Raw genomic sequence first — 24,412 nt, forward strand, 5'->3', positions numbered from 1 at the left:
TATAGTCCGTTCACCTACAGCACATGTCTTCGGAGCAGCTGGAGGAAACCCATGCCAACACGGATAGAACATGCAAACTCCATACTAAAACGCTAACTGACCCAGCGAGACTCGAACCAGCGACCTTATTGCTGTGAAGTGAGAGTGCTAACCACTGAGCCATCTTGCCTAGCTTGCAACATTGTTTCTGAATTGATTTTGTAACATTTTAACGTATGTTAACCTTTAACAACACACACCCTAATATGATTTAAATATAACAAGGTGATATCTAGAGGCTGCACGGTGCCGCAGTGGGTAGCACATTCACTGCACAGTAAGAAAATTGCTGGTTTGAGCCTCGGCTGGTCTGTATGGAGTTTGCATGTTCTCCCCTTGTTAGCATGGGTTTCCTCCGGGTGCTCCGGTTTCCCCCACAAGTCCAAAAACATGCGGTACAGGTGAATTGGATAAGCTAAATTGTCCTTAGTGTGTGTGTGTGTGTGGATGTTTCCCATTGATGGGTTGCAGCTGGAAGGGCATCCGCTGTTTAAAACATATGCTGGATAAGTTGGCTGTTCATTCCGCTTTGGCGACTCCGGATTAATAAAGGGACTAAGCCGAAAAGAAAATGAATGAATGAATGAATGAATGAAAGTGATATTTATCATATATATTTGTTATTTTGAATATATATTTGTTTTCTGCATTTTTATTCACAGAATTTCCTTGTCCATAATGCATTAATGTTGCCGTTATTTTAAATATCAAACACATGTCGTCACCTTACAATTATAAGGTTCTGTCTGACATTTTTGTGAAAATTGAGTTATTGACATATTCTTATCAAATGACAACTTATTTACATTATGGGATGTTTTTTTGTTGTTGTTTACATTTTAAGCCTTTTTATTTAAAAAAACAAATGTTACACACATACTGTTTGCTATGGAATGCAAAAACTTTGAAGCTCATTTTCCCAAAATCATTCAGAACGTAGATAGAACCTTATAATTCCAAGGTGACGATGTGGAGACAGATATGTTTTGATGCCTGAACTCCATGGTTAAGAGTGTAAGAGAAATATAAACAGATATTTCAATTTACTGGCAACATATACATTCTCCTAGTATATGTTTTTTTTTCTGTAAATGTCGCATCCATAACGCTGGAATCAGCCTAGTATGTATTTAGGCTCATTTTATTGTTTATGTTCGTGAATAAATTTTAACCTGTAAAGATTAACTTTATACTCTAGAAATGTTATAACGTAAAAAACCTAGTATAGTAATTATATATCTATTCAAATCATCATTTGTTTTACAGTTTGATTCAATATTGGTGACTCAAATGTATGCCAGTTTTGTAATTTAGATATTGAAACAACTGAACACTTGTTTTTCCAATGTAATGAGGTACAAAGATTTTTTGGACGAAGCAGTTTGGATACAACAGAAAATATCTATAAGACTTGTCTTCTCATGGTAAATTATTAAGTTTGGCCTAATACTTAAGGATATAAAGATATCTTATATATTGAATAATTTGATGTTATTATTAAAATTCTATATTCATAAATGTCAATTTTTCTAAATTCCCCCAAGACTAGTGGTGTTTAAAGAAGAATTTGTGATAAATTTGAAGACATTAAGAGAGATGAAAAGCCAAAAAGCAAGATATTTATAATCATCATTAGAGGATTTTGGTTTCATATTTTGAAAACTTTAACTCCTCTGCTACTTAATTTTCTTTAGCATTTATTTTATTTGTTAATTTTTGTTAATTCATTTAATTTATTTATTTATGTTGTATTATTAATGAGGATGGAAAGAATGTGAATGTATGCAAATTGATTGTTATCTCAGACTTTTGTTTCATTCTAAAAAGTTGTAATGCCTATTCTGTTACTGTTCAAGCATTGTTAATAAAAAAAACACACAATCTAACAAAAAGTTTTACAGTTTGAATTGTCGAGGAAAACCTTTATTATGCAAACACTTCTGACGGAACGGAAGCTGTAGAATCGCGTCAGTAACAGTTTAGCGGTACTTCCTATCGTGTCTTGACGCCGAGGTATTGTCTCTAAAAACTGATCAATATTCGATATTTCTCCATAAATGTACGTTTTTAGATGTTTATAAAGGCTCGTGTAGGCAGTGTTGCTTCTATTTCTTTTACGTGTGTCTGTTTAACTACACTGGTTAGAAGAGTTTAAAGAAGGCGGATAAGCTACCGGCTAATGTGATCTTCACGCTCTCCTGAGTGTGATTTTTGGGTTTTAATTTGGGATTCTCCTTCTTGAAAGTGGACAATATTAGCTATTTTTTACATTTCTAAACTCTTACTTTACATTTTTTTATTTATTAGTAAAGCCTAATAATAAAAATACGCATTTTTCTGGCTTAATTTAGCATTTGGCTGTGAATCTGATACTTACTCTTGGCAATATTCCACACAATGTAAATATCCGTCATTTTCATATGTTCATATTTTTTCAAACCACTCCTCAGTCTCAGCCATTATTCACTTTCTTTTCATGTAAGCAAAAAGACAAACATGACTGACACTGTAAGGGTTATATATTTCTATAAACCAAATCAGTAAATGTCTATTTGTTTCAGAGAAGGCCATGGCTCGTGGGCAGCAGAAGATCCAGTCCCAACAGAAGAATGCAAAAAAGGCAGCCGAGAAGAAGAAAGCTCAAGGAGCCGATCAGAAGACTGCAGCCAAAGCAGCGCTGGTCCACACATGTCCTGTGTGCAGGGTGAGACATTTATATGACCTACATTGTGGACATGGTTACACAGAATGCAGGTGAAAGAACACAAATTCACCAAAAGAACATATGATTTTGAGCTGTAACCGTTATCCTTGGTGATTTAGAGCAGGCATGTCAATGGCTACCAGTATGAAAAAAGCCTGTGTGGGCAAAACAGAATTAACATGGCCCTTGACGAAACATATGTCAGGGTATCTGCAGGATCTTAAATTACAAAAAAAAGATTTTTAGGCCTTAAAAAGTCTTAAATCTACTGAAATATTGTGATGTCGTAGGTCTTAAATCATTTTATATTGGTCTTAACTTTTAATGTCCATTTAAAGCTATACCCAATTGGGCCAATAGCCATCCAATCACTAACAACATATTTCAATAAAGGTTTGAAGAAAAGTTTATTTATCAATTCTATTTACTTAAGTAAACATTGGATTAATTATTTCCTTACAATAACACTTGTTTTTAAGGTTTTTTTTTTTTTAAGGTTTAACCTAGCTATTGAAAAAATCTTTAGTGTTAGCCTTGTGCAAGTCTGAAACTTCATTCATTATTATGGTCTTAAAAAGTCTTATTTGACTTGATGAAACCTGTAGAAACCCTGATTCATGTCTGATAATGAGAACTGCAAGAAACTGAGGATTTGTAAAATTATTAAGGGGCTAGTTTACCCAGAAATGAAAATTATTAATCACTCAATTAATCATGTTGTAGCAATTCCCTGAGACCTTTGTGAATATTAGGAACACAAATTAAGATATTTTAGGTGAAATCTAATAGCTTTTTCTTCCTCTTCTGTAGACTGCAATGGTACCGAGATGTTAAAAGTCCAGAAGAAGAATCCAAAACATTTTATGTGACTTCAGTGGTTCAACTGTAATCATATGAAGCTCTAAAACACTTGTCCGTCTTAAAACTGTAAATATGACTTTGTCCACCTATACCTTCTCTTGCTCATCAGGTTAACTATGGGCAATATGACATTGACATTAGAGTCAGCAGCGCAACTCGCTAGTGTTGTATTGCAAATGTAAGCATTGTATATTAAACACGCACCCTGATTTGATGTGGAAGACATAAGATAACAAAGTTATTTTGTTCGGCACACATGATTACCGCTGAACCACTGAAGTCACATGAAATATTTTGACAGTTTTTGGTTCTTTTTCTGGACTTTGAATGTCTTGGGACCATTGTTGTCGATGGAGGATGAGGGAGCTCTTAGATTTAATCTAAAGTATCTTAATTGTGTTGTGATGAACAAAACATTGCAGGGGATTGGAAACAACATGAGGGTGAGTGATTAAAAACTGAATTTTCAGTTTTGGTTAACCCTTTAATCTTGACAAACTTTTTTATATAAACATCCATGATATGCGTTTATTTAAAATACAACTCGTGTATGCGATTGTAAACCAACAGCATCAGCGCAAGAGTTATTGCCCTCTCATACTTCATTGTTGGCTGGCATGAACATGCTCAGGGATATCTGCCTAGGTGTTGTAGATTTTAAAAAATATTGTCCTCTGTACTAATAGGTACTGGAATTGTAAAAACGTCCAATTCATGCAAATATTTGAGTGCTGTTGAGCACGTTCATAAACAGCTGATTGGCCATTGATCTCAGTAATCTGGCAAGTTTAAACACAGAGACACTGGGCCATTTCACAGCTGCGTTGACCCATCAGTGGATCATTCATTTGTTAGCTCATAGATTGATCAGCTGAAAATGTTAGCAGGAAATTGACTTTTTTAATATATTATTATTTTATTTTAGTTCCAGTTGGTACCATAGTCAATACATTTAACAACTCTACTTTGTTGATAACAGGGCTTATTAATGTAACATTGAAAGTTACTTTCACTAATAAAGATTGCAGTATTTCACCATGAGTCACATATTTTAATTTATATTTACCTGTATCAGGGTTGTCAAAAGTATAGTTCGCTACCAATCTGTATTGAATTTCTAAAAATGTTAATTTTCCACTATCATTTGAGCACTGTTGAGCGCATTTAAGCAATGCTGATTGGCCATTATGATCATGCTCTCACCAGAAATGAGCAAGCGCAGCAGTTAAATGTTAGTAGGACATGGACGTTTAAAAAATTACAGTACCGATTGATAGTGAACTCAACTTTTGACAACCCTGACCTGTATGTGCTTTTTAGATTGTCAAATTTCTGATGGCCATGACTTTTTATAAATCACCAAGAACCATATTTTCAGCGTTTTCTTGTACTAATGAAGAAAAGTAGCTGTTCCCAATCGTCTCTGTGCATGCTTGCTGAGAAATGTTTTTTTATATATATATATATATATTGTATAGACACAGATGCCAGACCCCAAGACATTTAAACAGCATTTTGAAAGTAAACACCCAAAGTCCCCCATGCCTGCTGAGCTGGCAGATGTTCAAGCCTAAAGGATGTAAGAAACCAACATAGACCTAACGCAGAGGTGAGTCTAATACAAATGTTTCTATGATGTAATTGAGAATCAAACCTAAAAGTACTGTAAATAAATTGCGCAACTCTAACGCTGGGATTGAACTTATGAATGATTGTCCCCCTTTTTCAGACCCTGGAGAAAGAAATGTTATTCGACTCAGCTGACTGACTTGATGTATTTCACAAACATGGACCACGTGGATGCCATTACAAAGGAGATCTTGGGGTGAACTCGAGCACACCAGCACACTTTTTTCTTTTCTTTTCTTTCTTTTTTGTTGATATTTTTATATGTGCATATAGCTTCCATCTTTTCAAGTGTGCGGTGAATTGACAGTCTCATTGCCATGTTCTGTATCTCGCCATATTTATTCACCACTTTTCCAATACCCTGTGGCGCTTCATCCCTGTAAAGTAAGATTATATTTTAAAATAATATTAGGTGCTGCAATCCATAAAAATGTACGTGCCCTGATCTTTTAACTGTGAACCAAAATAGAAAGGTGCACCACTGTGTATTACGATTATGCATTGACTAGGATTGGGATTGAGATGCATTGATTGACATGCTTAAAATGATCACAAATGCAAAAATTTGCACCTGTTCTAGCATTCAGTATAATGAGTCGGGACCCACAAATATGCTTTTGTTACTTTGTTTTCTAACGTTTTCAATAAATGTATATGCATATAGTGGTCCAAATGTGTGTGTCATTGTTGATATAATAACATTATTTTTGTTTGAGCGGAAACCAATTTTTAGGTTTAGCTTATAGGCCATACGTCAGAGGTTTAGCCATGACAGGATATATTCGTACATTATTGATTGTTTTCTTGTTGGAAAGAGGTCAAATGAGTCATTTTTACTGTTGATCATCAGTTGGCAGCCTTTTAGATAGGCCTGCGCAAAAATATTCTTGCTTTAATATGGAGTAATACAGGAGATTATAGTGTGTGTGCATTTAAATACACTTTCTATGTTAACTGTGTTCTGAGAGCTCAGTTCTTTGTATGTAGATTAATCAAGCTAGCTGGATTTGGTTATTGATGATTTGACATGATCCAGGATCGTTTCGTTTTTAAAAATTTATTCAAGAGTTGTTGTCATAGCAACAGGTCAGGCAGCTCAAACCTGCTCGGGAGCAGGCTTATTTCACATAAACAGGATTAGATCTGGGCATTTCAAGAAAAGGTAATACTGACAGCATGTACTAAATGCTGAAATTTCCTTACAGTAGTAGTTATATTAGGGTTCATATGGTCATGGAAAACCTGGAAAGGTCATGGAATTTTGACATGGCATTTTCCAGGCCTGGAAATGTTTTGAAAAATCAGAAAAATCCACAATTTCGGAAAATTCATGTAAAACAGATAAGTAACCTATATAGGTTAGTTGTTTTTACTACTTTTCTGTCCTTGACCAAATACATACTCGCATTATTAGTGCGGTGTAAGCATAATCTAAATCAATTTTACATAGATATAAATATAAACTGAATCTAAATTAAAAAAAAAATCTAAAAAAATATATATAAAAAAAAACTCATGGAAAAGTCATGGAATTTTAGTAGTAAAAATGTGTATGAACCCTGTTATACGCACTTGGGAAAATAGTACAATATTAAAGAAATAAAAGTAAAATAAATAAATATATATATATATATGAATACAGTCTGCACTCTGAAATAAAAGTACAAGAACCTTCACAGGGTGGTTCTCTTTTAGATACAACTGCATAATATTTGATAATGGACATGAACAATATTCAGCAGTTTTTTTTTGTTTTTTGTTTTTTATGAATAATAATTTATGCAGTCATGCACGTGTTTTGACGACTAATATGATGATGATTTGATGCTTTGAATAAGTTGCTGACACTTTTATTGATTTTTTTTAATGCAAAATTACTTGAAACTGCCAGTTATTCCTTACGCAGCTTAAGAAACTTGAATAGCCTTAGGCTACTATATTATAGGTTCATCCAGGCATTTTAATCTGAGTCCAGGATCTGAGAAATCGTTTTATTTTAATTGAGGTACAAAGAATGGACCCCAGAGCTACCTATTTTGATTTTCTCAGACATATTAAAATAAGTGCACAAAAGTCTCTCTCACACACCCTTACTATACTTCATATAGAAAGCTTTTTTTTTTTTTTTTTTTTTTTTTTTTTTTTGCAATGCCATGGATCAACAATAAGAATTTTACCACTTTCCAACAGTAAAAAAACAGCAACTATAAATGAAGTTTATTTATAAACAAATTTTGAGAGGATCACGTGCTTATGATTGTTCTTAGCTGGTCCAACATCACCTCATGATTGATTATCCAATCAGACGATTCCTAACTCACTATAAATAACCAGAGTTTTCTTTTCTCAATATCTTCGTCTTGGAGAATACCCTCCTTCCCAAAGCAATGTTCATCGACATCTACCTGAGCTCAAACTCCCCTCACGCCCTGCAAATGGGACAGCATGTCAAAAACGAGCTTTATCATCAATCATCAGCTGTGTGAACTCATATAGAATGCTAGATGGTTTCAGGGCTTTGCAATCAAAAAATGTTATTATAATGGAAGTCAATGGGCCAAAAACAGCCACAAATATAATGCAAGGATAAGAAACTTCTGTGTATTGTTGAATAATAAAAAAGCTTTTTTTTCCCCCAATTATGTCTCAAAATACGATTTATCACTGAAAATCATTCCTTTTGCTGAAACAGGAAAAGTTGTGGCCAAATTAAGCCTCAATTACCTCAGAGTGGATGAAAATATCCCCAAAAGCACACACAGGTTAAATATTCACATCAAAATGAGCAATGTGAGCTAACAAAGTAAATGATAAACTTTGTGTGTGGTAAATAAAAAAAAGTGGATGTGATGGTCAAAGCAACAAGCTTTTGTAAAATGAACACCCCAGCTTTTGTCTACTTCCTACATATGCACAATTAGACAGCTTGTATGTGAAAAGTAGATTTTTATTATGGGATGGATTCCAACCTTAAATTCTCTCTTAAATCCTCCAAAAAATGGTCACATGCTGATAAACCATCATGACGCTTTAATAAATATCATTTGTCAATCATTTGGGACAGGCAGAAGCGCTCGTTTGGCTATATAATATTTTAATGACTGTATATTACAAATGGTGGCTGTGAGTATTATAACAAATCTACATCGTGTCAGATTTAAAACATGAATGCGTGAGGGGCTATAAACAGCCACAATTCTTGACCACCATATTTCGTTGTTTCTTTAGAATAACGTTGTTGTTGTCATCATAGAAGAGCACAGCGATGGGACTGAGTTTGGTTGGAGCGCAGCAGGCTTTAGGCACTTCATCTGGTCTCAGAAGATGAACCTGCCAAAAGAGACAGGAGGCACACACAAATATACAGGGTGGGTGAAAAGTAACTAGGCATTACAAATTGTTAATATCCATATTTTAATGTTTCCTTTCATGGCTACTATTGACACAGGAAATATGAAATTCACTGGGAAACACTCTCACATACACTACGGCCAATTTAGTTTATTCAATTCACCTATAGCGCATGTCTTTGGACTGTGGGACAATTCAGAGCACACAGAGGAAACCCAGGCCGACATGGGGAAAACTTGCAAACTCACACAGGAATGCCAACTGACCCAGCTGGGACTCAAACCAGCAACCTTCTTGCTGTGAGGTGACAGTGCTAACCACTGAGCCACCATGCCGCCCCATAGTTCATTTTGTAATCTGATAAAGAAACATTATAAGTACAGATCACGTACCAGCAGCTGGATCATGGCATGGTTTGTGGCATTCATACAAGAGCCCAGAGGATAATCACATTCCCCGTCACAATAATACGCAGAATAACCTGTAGGGGCCAAAACCCAGTCCTGAAAAACAAATATACATTAATATATATATAAATTATATACACTCCAATGGCCAAAGCAGATGATGTTTTGTTACTCCACATGTGTGTTTGTTCAAACTGTGGACAAACAAAAGGGGTGGGGGGTGGCTGGGTCTTAATGAGGTTCATCATCATCATCATAAAAGGAGACGACCTGATGGTTTGCACCTTCATTGTTATTCATTGTGCTCAAGGAGCAGTAACGTCATTCAGGGATGTAGACCTACTAGGCTATGGTGTATACAAGGGTGTAGCAGACATTTTAAACGTTTGTGTGTGTGGGGGGGGGGGGGGGTAGCTGAATGAGATCCAAAAGTTTACGTTCATATAACTATTAATCACATGTTTTTAAATGGTCTGTCTCTAAAAGTGAGAGGGACGTATCTCTCCCCCCCCCCCCCGTCCCCTCGGTTGCTACGCCCCTGGGTGTATATAAAGTAATAATATCATGTAGTCCTATGATGTCAGCGGATGAGGAATCCACTTACAATATGCAAGATTTAAATGCGTGTGCGGCTGTGGACTTTTTGTACTATGTGTTTTTTTTGTGGTTGTTTTTTTGTTTTTTGTACTATGTACATTATAAATAAAGCCAAGACGCTCATTTTCTATGATCTTCAGCTAGTCACTTGTCCTTATGTCTTCATTTACTCAGTGCTACACCCTAGCACCTGAAATTTAATACCTGAATGATTTGTAAGGTCAATTGATATTACAAATGTATCAACATGTATTTTATTTAAGGCCTTTAAACAATTTAATGGATTAAAACAGTTCAGATTGCTGACTGACTTGTAGTTTATTTATCATGTGGAAAAAAAGTCACTAAATTACAGAAACATTTATATTCTGTGGACACGAGCACTAAACCGTGTTACTGGCGCCATCTATCGGTGGTGTGTGGAACTGTCACGACGTGGAGGTACAAATTGTAGACCTATTACAGTTTTTTACAATGGCTATGACAGTTTTTTCAATACATTTAACAAGTTTGCTAAACTCTTAACGCAGCAACACACCTAAAACACAAAATTGACAAAACAGTTAATTTTATGCTCAAAATCACACATTGTAAACTAAACCTCTAAACTTCTTTTCAAAATACAATAATAAACGAACACACTACACCATGTCTAACAAAACACTGTAAACATGTTTCAAAATGACATAATTGTTCAAAACACAAACACACGTTCTCTTCCAGCAGAAACATTCAGTCAATCAGAACACACTGACAATAAAAACACTATCATCAGCTGACATTACAGAAACTCCATTAGCTTTGCCCTTATATTTTAAGACTCTCTACATTTTCATTTTGTTGGGTTTAGTAAATGCATGCATTTTCTTTATTTTACTACAAAAATTCAATACAAAAAAAAGAAAAAAAATTGCTTTATAAAATTTACAGTTGATGTAAAAAATACAGACACAGAATTGCTGCAGTACAGACTTTATTTGGAAAAGGACATCACTGCAAGATATACAAACAGAAAAAGCAACGCAATTAAGTATAATAAAAAACTAAATAATTTTCTATTCTGCCTGGTATTCTGCATTTGCCCGACTTCTTCTCTGGCCCAGCATGGTAACGATGGCCCTATGGCCTATTATGTTTCTCATACGGCGACGCCTTTTCGCCAAGTTGAAGCCAGTCTCGTCAACATAGATAATTTCATGTGGGACTTGATTGACCTCCAATTTCATGACTCTCTAAAAGTAATTAGACACAGTGTAAATGGTTCACTGTACTATAACTAATGTATGTACTAATGAACGCCAAGTTTGAAGAGTAGGTTACTGCAAAACACACTGTGCATAGTAAAGTAATGACTGTATTGCATAATCTTATCTGGGCGTATTGGTGATGGAGTTCTGTAATGTGCTCACTGTTCCTTTCAAAAACCTCATGAGTCCTTTTTTAGAACATACAGAATGATCATGTGATTTGAAAAATCTCAACCCATGAGTGTGCTTTCTATATGGGAATCATGTTCATATGGGAGATGGGAGCTGTCATATATATATATATATATATATATATATATATATATATATATATATATATATATATATATATATATATATATATATATATATATATGAGGTTTTTGAAAGGAACAGTGAGCACATTACAGAACTCTGTATCTATATATACAGGGAATATATTTGTGTTTCAATTGACAATATGAACAGCTATTTACTGTGGCTTTAGCCTATACAGGTTCTATTTAGAACATGATGTTATCTGTTCTGACATACTGTGTGAAAGCATTGGTAAATTGGACTGTAAAATGACATTGTTTTGGTTTTGGTTGAGTTTGTGTGTAAAAGAAGTTCAAGCATTTTAAATTTGTGTTAACTGGATGCATTTTGTGTCAAAGTAACAAGAAATGTGTTAATTGTATAGCCCACGAAGACGGATGTTGTGCTAACCGTGTTAAAAGTTTAGGAAACTTGTTAAATGTATTGAAAAAAAGTGTCATAGCAATTGTAAAAAACTGTAAATATTATTTAGGTGACTATTAAACTAATTAAAGACTATTAAAAAATAGAAATAATCATTAACTGTGTGGCCAATATCAAATATTTGTATAAAGAATATTATAAATTATCAATTTTGAATTTAGTATTGCTATACCTTTCTATTTATTTTTTTTGTTGGGGTGGGGGGAGGGGGGTCTCATATTCCTTCTTTTTTTTGTCCTCGGCTGATCACATGCCTGATTAGGCATGTTAGTTTAATTAGGCAAATCAGTGTAATGATGGTTTGTTCTGAAGACATTTAAAATATATAGCTTAAGATGAATAATTTTGACCTTTTTAAAAAATGTAAAACTGCATTTATTCTATCTTTATTCTAGGCTTATTAAAACAAATAGGACTTTCTACTGAAGAAAAATTTAAGAAAATACTGTGAAAATGTCCTCATTATTTGGGAAATATTTGAAAAAGAAATTCACAGGAGGGCGAATAGTTTTGACTTTTTTTTTTTGCTCTAGTTGTTTCCTCTTGGTGAGCAAAACATATTAATCAATGTTGTTATTGTTTTTTTTAAAGATCTTTTTCTATGTCTAACAAATGTAGAAAAGCCAGCATTTCTCACCTTCCAGCCAAGGTCGCTGAAGCTGACGTAGAGTTCATGCTTCTTACAGGCCTGCCGTCCACTGCTATGATTTTGGTCTGGAATAAGTGAGAAGATCACAGCTCAAAGGCAAATCATTTCATACACTCCTGTAAACACAGTCTGCCTCTTAAACCGCTTAATGTGGCTCACCAAATATGCCGGGTCTGTTTGGGTGTGGCAGGTCATACTTAGTTTTTTTCTTGCGTTGATTGGTGTGTTTCAGAGCACGCGGTGGGCGGCAAGGGGCTTGACTAGCTCTGAAGAACGTCACCATGAACGGCTGCTTAGAGCGAGGCCCACGCCGACCCACCAGACCCACCCATGACCTGTGATCTGGGAAAACATTTAAGCACTTTAATAATGACCTTGGAAACTACACTGTAAAAAGTGATTAGTTACTTAAAAAAAAAAAATAGATAAACCTGTTGTCTTAAAGGTGCTGTATGTACGTTTTTGACTCTTCTAAAGCATAACAATACCATTATATGTTTGCAGGTATTTCAGAAACATGCTGAGTGAACATTCTTGTTTATCTGAAAAACTGCTGAAGTCAGATATTCTGCTTTGAAAATGTGTTTTACGTGCCTGAATGTCTGTCTTTGTTTTAGTAAGTTTAACCTGCACAATGCCAGTTTAGCCAATTATATTTCAGCACCTTGGTGTCTTGGTGGAAAACCGTATATTTGATTCATTCATTCAGAAAGGCTCTAAAAGCATGTGTCCGTGACTGAGATTCGATCTCCGGTGGACAGCAGCAGACTCCAAAATGAGACGCAGATTCAGAGTTCCACATGAGGTTATAAATTAGCAATCGATATAAGTATTACTAATGTAAACATTAGGTGAGCAGGTTACACTGTAACCCTGTGTACTAACCAGTGACGTCCCCAGAAAATTTTCTTAGGGGTAGCCAGAAGAGGACACACCAAATCTTGGGGTGGCACACACAAAAAAAACTGTATTCAGTGTTATATTCTGTATGAATTCAGTGTTTTTATATATATATATATATATATATATATATATATATATATATATATATATATATATATATATATATATATATATATATATATATATATATGTGTGTGTGTGTGTGTGTGTGTGTGTGTGTGTGTGTGTTATATATTTTTGTTTCTGGTAAATGAAATAATTGGTTCTAATTAATTCAATTAATTACTCCTGAAATATTGAATATTTAAATAATTCAGCTCATATATATTGAGCACTGTATATACTGCAGATCAACTAAACTGATTTATTGAATTAGAAAGTGGTTTTGAAAATTATACACTTAAACAAAGTACAAAGTACAATGTTCTGTTACTAATCCTGATTCTAGAACAAACCACCAACATTTGGTGTAGTTTTGGCTGCTGCTGCTCTCTTGATGTTTTTCATGGTCTCATATCAATGTACATTAAATAAGCTTATTCCACAAATATATTCAATTGAAATATCATACATTTAAGATACTGTACATGCTAATTAAAGTAGATAAAAAAGATCCATAAAAGAGTTCACCCGATTGCCTCATTTTCCCCCTCATGTGGTTTTAAACTTGTGAGTTTCTATCTTCTGTTGAATATTAGGTAAATTATTTTGAAGAATGAAAATGCATCTTAATATCAAATATAAATCTGCCAATTTGTAAAGGCAGCATTTAGTAGTATTTGCATGCGCCCTCAGCAACGTTTGTGGGGGTTGTTTCAAGTGCGTCTCCATACTATACGTAAAAAATAGCTCACCCTCCTCAGTTTCCACATAAAGGCGGATGCCCAGGTTGCTCCGAGGATGGAGAAGCCAGCGATTGCTTGCAGAAGTCACATCAAATGCCAGCCAACCCTCCTGACCCGCAGGTACAGACTGCATGTCCAGCAGCACCAGCTCAGGCTCCCTGTCAAATCACAAGATCCTAATGGCATTTTCATAATGAATCTTGAAGGTGACATTAATGAAGGAACAGTAATGAACTTTAGTAAAGCATCCAAAACCTCAAATCTGATTCAGTACTTTATAAACTCAGTTGTAAAATAGATAGTTCAGGGCTGTTTTTTTTTTATTCTAGAGGGTATTTGAATGCTTGATTCGGATTTTTTCTCTGACACTTTGAAAAATGCTGGGTTCCACACAATTGATTTGTGTTGGGACAACAAGTAAGTTTACTTGTTAGTCTTTTCCAAATTTAAGTGGATTGAGCATAAAACAATAAAGTTGTCCCCCCAAAAAAATGTTGTTGTATAAGCTTAATTTAAATAAGTCATCTGAGCAATCAGCAAAAAAAAAAGTTATGATAAATTCAACCAAAGTTCACAGAAAAAAAGAAGATTGTTGCAAACAATTTATATGGTCTGTACTTTAAATTAATAAAATTAAGGAATTTATAATTAAATTTAGTAATGTTCAACTAAATTTGTTTGTTTTAATTTAGTCCAAATAAATTGTTTGCAACCACTTATCTTAAAACAATTGAGTAATTCCAGTGAATCATAATTTTCAGTGTTGTTAAAGGCAGGTCTTGACAAACGTAATACAATATCTGAACAATGTCCTTAAATGTGGTTGAAACCAGACCAATTCCACTGAATTATTGGAAAATAAAGGTAGCTTTACTATTTATAATAAATTAATGGCTTGTCATCAATTGTTGCTTATTTCAATAATCTTCTTAAGAAGTAGTTTATTTTCAAAGTTGTCTTTTAAAAGGCACCTATGATGAAAATCAAATTTCATGACATTAAAATGAGGTCCACCGAAATGTGACATAGGAGTGCCGTTTTTTCGCCCACCAAATTGATTGGCAGACGCCACCCTTCTATAATAACTTTAAATATAAATAATTTTTTTTGCAAATAAACTGGAAATAAAATATCTGTTCCAACTCTCTGTTGGTTAAAACGTTTAAAAAGAGCATGTTTGTAAAAAAAAAAAAAATATATATATATATATATATATATATATATATATATATATATATATTATAATCCTATAGTTAGGTTCAGAAGTTTCATTTATGTAATGATAAGGTTATTAGCTAGTAAATAAAATACCTTTTTTCAAAAATAACACTTTAGACATTTCTTTGGTTTTTAACAAAGTAGATTTTCTTTTGCATCTAAACCAGCTAAATCCACCTCAGCTCTTTTTTTTGCAAAAACTTCTAAATCCACCTATTGGAACAAGACGCTGTAATTAGTTGAAAATCACTAAAGATGCAAATAGAAATTATTTTAACAAACATAAAACCGACACAAACCACTTAAAAGTAAAAATATATAAATCTGTCAAGTGGTGGTTTCGCTGTGATAAACCAGGGAATAAGCAGAAGGAAAATGAATGAATTAAATTTGTCAAGTAAGTGCATTAATCAATAACATTACAACTGACATTAAATCTTAACATTCTATTGTCATTTCTGATAGTTGAGATTTAGATTAAATAAACATTGCAAACAAAGCTTGGTAGTTTCAAATAATCTTGTGTACAAACATTGTGAAACATCAATATCTGTGCATTGTCCGTTAATATAAAAAGCTTATCAGATGTATAGGTTTTATAAAGTAATATAAATAATGTATAGTTTTACACATTATATTTATCTTTTAAAAAATACTTTACATTAGCAAATAAAACACAAGATAGGCCTACTGGGCAAAAAATAGGATGCCTCTCTGAGACTTTGAGAAGCTGTTTTTCATTAATTTTTAAGTTTTGATCTCTTGTTTATCCTTATAGCATCCACGTGGGATATAAATGGCATCCTAACTCTGTCTTTTGTGAAAAACAGTTGTCGTTTAATGTAGAGTAAATTGGACATTAAAAGTAGTGTCGCTCCGCAAAAAAAACATTATGAAAAACATTATATATTTTTTATAATACAGAGTTTTGAGCTAAGGGACATTTTCATTTGCCATTCACTGACAGTCGGGCAGGCTCATCCATTTCATCAAACTCCGTCTTTTTAAATCGAAATCAAAATAAAAAGAGGTCTCCTCATAAAAGCCGGCGTATTAGCGCACTGCTACATTGAAAACATATCATTCAATTTGCGCTTTCTAATTGGTTCTCGAGATATAGCTGCTTTTGCTGTCAAAGACAAGTGCCATTTAGCGGCTTTTGGCAACAAACTGTTATTTCCGAATGCGCAAACGCCGGGATTTAGATGATTCAGAAGCAAATCTATTTGTTGATGTTGTACTACATTCATAAAGCATTCACTCAATGTCGTTAGCTCATTTTTGGTAGAAGTGGTGTTTAGCGGCTTTTTTTTATATATATACATATTTATATATAGGTGTGTGTGTGTGTGTGTGTGTGTACTGCAAATGGCATTTGTGTAACTCATTGTTTCAGAAAGGCAGGAATAAACTTCACCACAATACATGAAATAAACTTACTTGATATTTTTGACTAACGAGCTGTATTTCGGCTTCATTGGTGTCTGTCTCTATCACTGACGGCTGTTTATCTGACATAATGCAGGAGAAGCAGCTAATTTAGATTTAAAACCACAGGCTACAAAAACAGCTACATTGTGCTCATGGGCAGATTATAAATAACAATAAAATAAATATAATAAATAATCTGATGGGTATTTTGAGCAGAAACTTTACGCACACAATTTAAAGACACCAAAGGCTTATGTTACATCTTGTAAAAGGGGTAAAAAAGGTGCCCCTTTTTGTAACTAAATAAAAACCTTTTAGCCTACATGTTGCACTTTATATTGCAGTACAAAGTATTCTATTATCATCAAGTTATGATTACTAGACCATATTTTAATCTTTAATTGAAACCACTTGTAAAACCCTATAGAAGAATCCTGAAGGATCCATCAATCATGCCTCCAAGTTTAAATGTCATCCAGTCTAGCTTGCATATCTAAGCACTGACCTGTGTCTTTTCTCCCTCAGGATTTCATAGACAGAGATATGGAGGGTGTGGTTGAAACGCCAACCCATGGTAAGAGTTTTATAGATGCGAAACTCAGCAGCGGTGACCGTCTCTCCCTGAGGAAGCGGAGTGAGATCGAAGCGAAACTCCTTCCAGTATGGCCGAGGCTGGAGCAGATCCTTCTCCTGTTCAACTGTGGTCAGACAGAGAGAAAAAAATGAATAAAAACAACAACTGTGAAACTGAGTCTGAAGACACTTGAGATGAAGAAGACATATACTGAAGGGCTGATTGGCAGGAGATGATGGGGAAACAAAATAGGGAACATTTGTTCTGGTGGAGCGGACTGACACCCACGGCCGGGGCTCTGCAGTGGAGTAATTAGAGGCGTTGTGGAGCAGCAGCAGCTCAGCGCACCACCACTAATTACAGTCCAGCGCTGTATTTTTAGAGGAGTGCCCAACAGTATTTTCATCCACTTCATCTCATCTTTTTTTTCTGGCTTTCAGTGGGGCCTGTAATTCGCCACAGCTGTGTGCCCACTACAACATCACATGGCCTGCACGATGTGGACTGGCCTTTGTAGACACAAGAATAAGAATACACATCGAGTAAACACCATGTTAGAGTCCGGCAGAAGCTTGTGAGAACATGATTTCAACATACGAATAGTCCACTCTTGAAAGTAATAAGCATTTATTGGGACCAATGGTTGCTTTAACATTCATGAAAATCTTTCCAATGCACAAACGTTTCTTTATAGTGGAAAAAAAACCTTTGGTGAGCCAAAACCTACTGCAAACCCAATTTTAGAACTTTATACCACATACTTTTACTTGTTGTGCAAAAATGGTTATTCAGATTATTAAAATGCTCATTAAACTATGGAAAGTTTTTAATTAATTTTATATTTTTGTCCATATTTTTAAAAACCTTTTGCAACCTTTATATTTTATAACATAAATGCAAAAATACACCTCTTCTAAAATATTATTTGGCAATGCAGACAGTGAGACAGAAAACAATAAGATAACTTGACACGTGACCTATTCTTCTGTCACGATTATTTATATTTCTTATATATAGCATATATTTTGGATTTTAACTCTTCCTTTGTAAATAGATGTAACTATCCTTATCATCTTATTGTTTTCCTTTGTCATAAATTGTTTTAATCCAATAGGCCTAAGCCTTATAGATTATTGAGTAAAAACTTTTTTGAAACCATTCATGGTTGTTGCACGGTTATGAAGTGGTTTAATACTTAGTATTACAAGTTTAAATCAGTAACCAAAGGGACCTTTAAAATCAGTTTATTTGTTCTCACAGATATATACACAGCTAGTGTTATTCAGCCAATGATGAACTTCCGGTGAGAGCTTTATGTGACTATTTTCAATTTCATAAAGTTCCTTTAACAGCATCAGTGTATATATAATATATCAGTATATACAATATATTCAGTTAAAAAGGAGATAAAAGAGACAAAAAAAAAAAGTTTAAACACAGGCACTGTCATTAGCCATAGGTCAGCGCAGAAATTCCATTGAAAATACTGGAGTACAATTAATTTCCATAATTTAAATACATGGCGCCGAAAAATATAATTTAATGCAGTGTTCTTGTTTGGTCTGATACCCACTTTATATCGTATCTCAGCCAGGCAGTGAAGAGCGCTGTTTAAAAAAAAAAGAAAGAAATCAGATCTTAAATGCGGCGATTTTGTATGATGACATATAACCGGAAGCCCTGGGGCTGGCTGACAGAAACCAAAAGTCAGTTTCCATGTGTAAATACTACATAAAATACTAAATTATTAATTTAAAATGTATTTTAATTAAAGCATGGTCAGTTAGATCATAAAACAATACATTTAACTATGGCAGAATATATTTGTTCAATTATTCATTGTTTGTGATACATTTAAAACAAAGAATAATAATTGTGTAATTTTTATTATTTTAATACACAATGCAGGCCTGTAGCCAGGGGAGGGTTTGAGTGGTTTGAAAGACCCACAACTCACTGACAAAGGTCCAAAATTTGTTCCACGCGTGAGCTGAGTTGGCCTATTTTGACTGCTATGCCGTCATAAATAGTGAAAATAACCCATTGAAAAAGGATTTAAGACCAAGTGGTGTCGTCTGTTGGCTGTTGCTAGGTGTGAGTACAGCTATTCAGTTTTGGCCAATGCTAACAATTATTTTTCATGAGACCAACATCCAGATGTGCAAGAAAACATACAATATAATGTAAGTGGTCATTTTCATTACTAGTTTGTTTTTTGGTTTTGAACTTTTATTATAAATCTTGGAACAAAAAAGGACCAATAAAAATGAGTTAGCATCAAAAGTGACATATAATAAAATGAATTTGAATACTATTTTGACTGTTGTTGTTATCCATGCATTTTCAAATGTACTTTTTTTGGTTATGACCATCTGACAATCTATTTCAGCTCAAGTAGTGCTTGAAATGTCACTAAAATGCAGTAGCTCAGTGGTTCTCAAACTGTGTACCCGATTGGCACACAGGCTATCTTCTAGTGGTATGCGGAGGAATCGCTGAAAAATTAAAGTAAAAAAATTAACACACTTTTAACCCTTTGACACATACGATAACAACGATTCATTCATTCATTCATTTTCTTTTCGACTTAGCCCCTTTATTATTCTGGGGTCGCCACAGTGGAATGAATCGCCAACTTATCCAGCATGTGTTTTATGCAGCGGATGCCCTTCCAGCTGCAACCCATCACTGGAAAACATTCATAAACACTCATTCACACACATACACAATGGACAATTTAGCCTGCCCAATTCACCTGTACCGCAGGTCTTTGGACTTGCGGAGGAAACAGGAGCACCCAGAGGAAACCCACGCCAACACGGAGAGAACATGCAAACTCCATACAGACCAGCCGAGGCTCAAACCAGCAACGTTCTTGCTGTGAGGCGAGAAGTTATGTATTCTATCATTTGAGGTTATTTTCCTCCCCATACTTGTAATTTTGTTGGGGACGTATCTCGTATTTCTATATCCAAATGTTGACAGGTATAGTTTAATCACTTGCTTCTCTGACACACATAGCCTACTCTAACGAGCAGTAAGCAGATCTAATTTCTAATTTAAATATGTAAATTTAATTCATATTTAAAATACAAGTTTACGTTTAGATTTCAAAGACATATGTCACATATACATGCAACATCTATTTCAAATTTTCTCAAACAGATATGAATATTATGACTGGTATTACCTATATTTATGAGGTCCAAGAAACATTTGCAGGTTTTGATGAATAGGCTACTTTATGATAATACTTTACATTTAAGTACAGCAGTTTTCTTTTATCTTTTTAAGAACAATGCCATTTTAATGGCATATATATATATATATATATCTGTCACAATCTCTTTAAGTAAAAACCGAACTTTTATTTTGACGGGTTTTGAATACGTTCGTGTTTCTGTAACCATAACGACATTTTGTAAGATAAAATCATGTGTAAAATACTAATTGACTGTCAGAGCAGCTCTGGAGAAGTTTATGGGCACATTTAGAGAGAATACAGAGGATGAAAAACACCAAACATGTAATTATTGTACATGTGAGTATCTGTGTAGGACAAGAAACTGCTCTTCATGTTTACTAAATACATATTTGTACGCCTATTATTCAGACAGGCAGTATAGGCTAATCCAAGTCATGTTTAGGTTAACATTACAGCACTAACAGTTACGTTTTTGAAATATATACAAGTTGCAAAATTGCCTTACATGATCCGCGCTATAACGTCTGTCGTTAAAACGGGACGCCGTGATATTTCCCGCGTTTTTCCAGACACAAGGAAATTTGAGCAATAATAGCAGCGATGCCTGTCTTTGGAACAACATTGGTCAAATAAATAAGATAAAGAGGTGATAACCAGCCGTACTGTGACAGGAAAGAGAAGCAGTAATTGTAAATAGGATGTTAAACTGTTGTTTGTTTCGTGACAGATAAGTATCGTCTGTGTTTGGGATGAGACAGGAAGAGATGATGGACTGATTGTGGCTCTGTCTCAGTAAACTGACTTTATTATTATCAATACACATTACAGTCCTTCCAGTCTCTAAAACCAGTGGCATATGTGACTATGAACAACTATCTAGGTTACATGTTTGTGCTATAAAACAGTACTTTACAGTTCTTCCCCCACCACCCAAAAAGATTTAGAGATTAAATGTTATTATATCAGTTAAAATGTCATGCCAAGTGAAAACAAAGACCTTTCCCACTATTTTGACGATACTTTAAGATAAATTAGAATTTCTGTGAACATATGAACTGGGGCTGCACGATATTGGGAAAATTTAACATTGCGATATTTAGCTTTGTTTTGCTGCGACATACATTGCGGATAGAATGCAATTACACCAGATGTATTTGAATAGCTCTATTTAATAGCTCTATTCAAGTGAGGGTAATTAGTCAAGTTATTGTATAACGATGGTTTGTTCTGTAGATTATCGAAAACAAATTAGCTTAAAGGGGCTAATAATTTTGTCCCAAAAATGTTTTTTAAAAAATTAATAACTGCTTTTATTCTAGCCGAAATAAAACAAATAATACTTTCTACAGAAGAAAAAACATTATCAGACATACTGTGAAAATTTCCTTGCTCTGTTAAAAATAATTTGGGAAATCTAAAATAAAAATTAAATTAAAAGGGGGCTAATAATTCTGACTTCAACTGTATATATATATATATATATATATATATATATATATATATATATATATATATATATATATATATATATATGTGTATATATATATATATATATTTTTTTTTTATTAGTTATATTTATTTAAGATACAGATCAGAGCAAACTGTTTCTTGACTATTAAAGGGCAGACCCCCATACATCTTTTAAAAATGTTTTTTAAGGGGGATCAAGCGTTAATAAGGGGGTCAGACCCCTTTAAACCCAAAAACTTTCCTTTGTAAAATGATTTGTTTTGAATTTGTTTCAGATAAATGTTACTTAATTTTAGGGCTGCACAATATTGGAAAATTCTAATATTGTGATATTTTTTAATTCAGCAATATATATTGCCATATAAATGCAATTTTACTAGATGAGTTGAAAAACTATTTTGAAAAAATTGATCATTTTAGATTGATTGGGATGATTCAGTAGGGGAGTGCTTAAAATATAATAAACAATCTACAAGCATAGATAAATTCGCCCGGTGTTGCATTTAAGCTAGAACCACCAATAAACAAAAAGATACAAATAAAATAAACAGTGTTTTGTTGTTTTACGAGGAGTCGAACAGTATTTACGTATACAGTAATTGAATAATCAAATGTACAATAATACCGCACAGTCTTTGTTCTGTAAACAATTCAATAAAATTAATCGTTATTAATTTTTTAAAGTTACAAACAGTACAATTTGAAAAACACAGTCACAAGACTCAAAAACACTTGCAAAATGATCAGTTATAATCCAGACATTGCGTATACACATACAATCCAATCAACATTGCGTATACTCACGATGTGACTATTGTGAATGATTACATTGCGGTATCGATGCTGAAACGATATATTGTGCAGCCCTACTTCATTTAATACTTCACAAATACACTTCATTACATTTACTTTTCAATTGGGCCACTGTATCTTCATCAGCGTCCCCCTGTCAGATAAGTGTGTTTAACCCTTACCAGCTGTCACTTACCCAGGTTCACGAAGCTCATAACCGTGTCGGCCTCACTGACCACAGTACCAAGCGGCGGCATGTGTGTGCTTAAAGTGGGCAGTGCGGCATGACTGACCACTTCCGGAGTGAAACCCAAACCCGGCCTGTCATCAGCCTCAGACGACACCGCATGATAAAGGTCCAGCATGAAGAGCGGGGCGGAGGAAGGCGGCCGCAGCGGCGGGTGAGGCCTAGGCCGCCCGGGGAGACCCAAAATGGATAAAATCTCCTTCTGCATCTCCTTCTTTTCCCGACCGCTGAGCCGACGAAAGCTGGAATGAACCACTCCTTCCACCTGACCCCAAACACACAGCAATACACACAGAGGGAGGAAGATGGACGGAGGGAAAAGTCGGGTTCGTTTCCTCCCTCTGCTCTGGTGTTTTGAGGACACAATCTCAACCTCGTGTCTGTCCATTGGTGTAGCGAAGAGCCCAGCCGTCTGTAAAGATATTTGTCCTTTTAGCTGTTCACCCGACGTTGGTTTTCCCGGAATGGTCTGACTACCGTCTCGAAGTTCAACCCCGAACAACACTCGAACGTCTAAGCCACTCAGATTCCACAGCAGTCATCGTTATTTGGAAGAGTGCAATGTTTACTTGCTCAGTTTATCGCCTCTTGACAGTCGTTCCTCATGCCGTCACTTTATTTACCAAAGCAATCTCATAATTTATAGTGCACTTACAAAGATGGATGACAATATATCCTGGAAACTGGATTTTGGATGTTGGAAGGACAAAGCACAATGTTGAATGGAAAGTCTTTGGGTAGAGTAACTAAAAACAGCGGTCAACCTTTAAAAAGCACACCTGCTTCTTTTGAGAACTCTTCACTGGTGAAATCCTCTGTTTAAGTGAAAAACAAAACTGTCTTGAGGTAATCCATGAAAAGTTGAGCTTTAAAAAAAAAACAAATAATCCAAAGGATGGAAAATCCAAGGCTCCTGAAAACTCTGAGAAGGAATTGTATTGGTTCACCGCTGAACTTTGTTGAGCTGTGGTATTCTTAGCTTGTGTGCTGCTTGCGCTGGAGGGTTACTCTGAACACAGGCGAGCTCCTTCCCTCCAAGAAACAGGCTTACGCAGAGGGAGGGTTTCCATCATCTCAAACCTCCGCCCTTTTCTCTATCCTGAACCCTTCTCACCTCAGTCTCCATCTGCCCTATCAAACCGTCTCATCTTCTACACATACCTCACAAATTGCTGACAATTATCATGTGGTTTGGAGTGGAGATGTGATCCAGTCTTTGCACAGAATGGGACGGAGTTTGTGTGGCTACAGTAATATGAAAACTAAATTTGTATTCTGTGGGTTCAGCGGTAGCCAAGCAGTGAGAGATCACTGTGTATGAGACGTATGTTGATACTCAACAATTCAATGTATTGTGATAATGACAATACTGATATCGTGTGCACTTGAAAATATATTATTTAAACTTTTAGAGTGGCTGTTAGGAATATTCAGATTGTTGTATTAGTAGTTGTTCATCACAGCACCAAATGCATAAACATACTGCTAAAAAAATAAAGGCA

General features: G+C 34.8%; 2 protein-coding genes across 6 annotated transcripts; one reads left to right on the forward strand and one right to left on the reverse strand.

The window, feature by feature from the left end:
* Positions 1–1,983: 1,983 nt before the first annotated feature.
* On the forward strand, positions 1,984–5,906 carry zgc:91910. 4 transcript variants are annotated; one of them, XM_087294350.1, is made up of 5 exons: positions 2,010–2,098; positions 2,490–2,517; positions 2,601–2,743; positions 5,083–5,213; positions 5,334–5,906. In XM_087294350.1, the coding sequence occupies exons 3-4, from the start codon at positions 2,609–2,611 to the stop codon at positions 5,176–5,178; spliced, it is 231 nt and encodes a 76-aa protein (XP_087150476.1). In that variant the 5' UTR covers positions 2,010–2,098; positions 2,490–2,517; positions 2,601–2,608; the 3' UTR covers positions 5,179–5,213; positions 5,334–5,906. The 4 variants fall into 4 exon arrangements, with proteins under 4 accessions (NP_001003731.1, XP_087150476.1, XP_087150475.1 ...); XM_087294349.1 differs by having other exon boundaries at positions 2,010–2,052; NM_001003731.2 differs by lacking the exon at positions 2,490–2,517 and having other exon boundaries at positions 1,984–2,052.
* A 2,253-nt stretch (positions 5,907–8,159) lies between these two features.
* bmp8a (bone morphogenetic protein 8a) lies at positions 8,160–23,298 on the reverse strand. Of its 2 annotated transcripts, none has more exons than XM_087294641.2 (7): positions 20,907–21,036; positions 17,128–17,320; positions 13,983–14,131; positions 12,385–12,567; positions 12,214–12,290; positions 8,977–9,087; positions 8,160–8,563 (listed from the first exon to the last, which is right to left on the reverse strand). In XM_087294641.2, exons 2-7 carry the CDS (start codon positions 17,193–17,195, stop codon positions 8,414–8,416), a joined length of 738 nt encoding a protein of 245 aa, XP_087150767.1. In that variant the 5' UTR covers positions 17,196–17,320; positions 20,907–21,036; the 3' UTR covers positions 8,160–8,413. The 2 variants fall into 2 exon arrangements, with proteins under 2 accessions (XP_087150767.1, NP_001038436.1); NM_001044971.1 differs by lacking the exon at positions 20,907–21,036 and adding an exon at positions 22,860–23,298 and having other exon boundaries at positions 8,163–8,563.
* Positions 23,299–24,412: the final 1,114 nt, after the last annotated feature.

The sequence above is a fragment of the Danio rerio genome, chromosome 19 (assembly GCF_052040795.2).
Source record: "Danio rerio strain M-AB ecotype USA chromosome 19, GRCz13ab, whole genome shotgun sequence".
Lineage (NCBI taxonomy): Eukaryota > Metazoa > Chordata > Actinopteri > Cypriniformes > Danionidae > Danio > Danio rerio.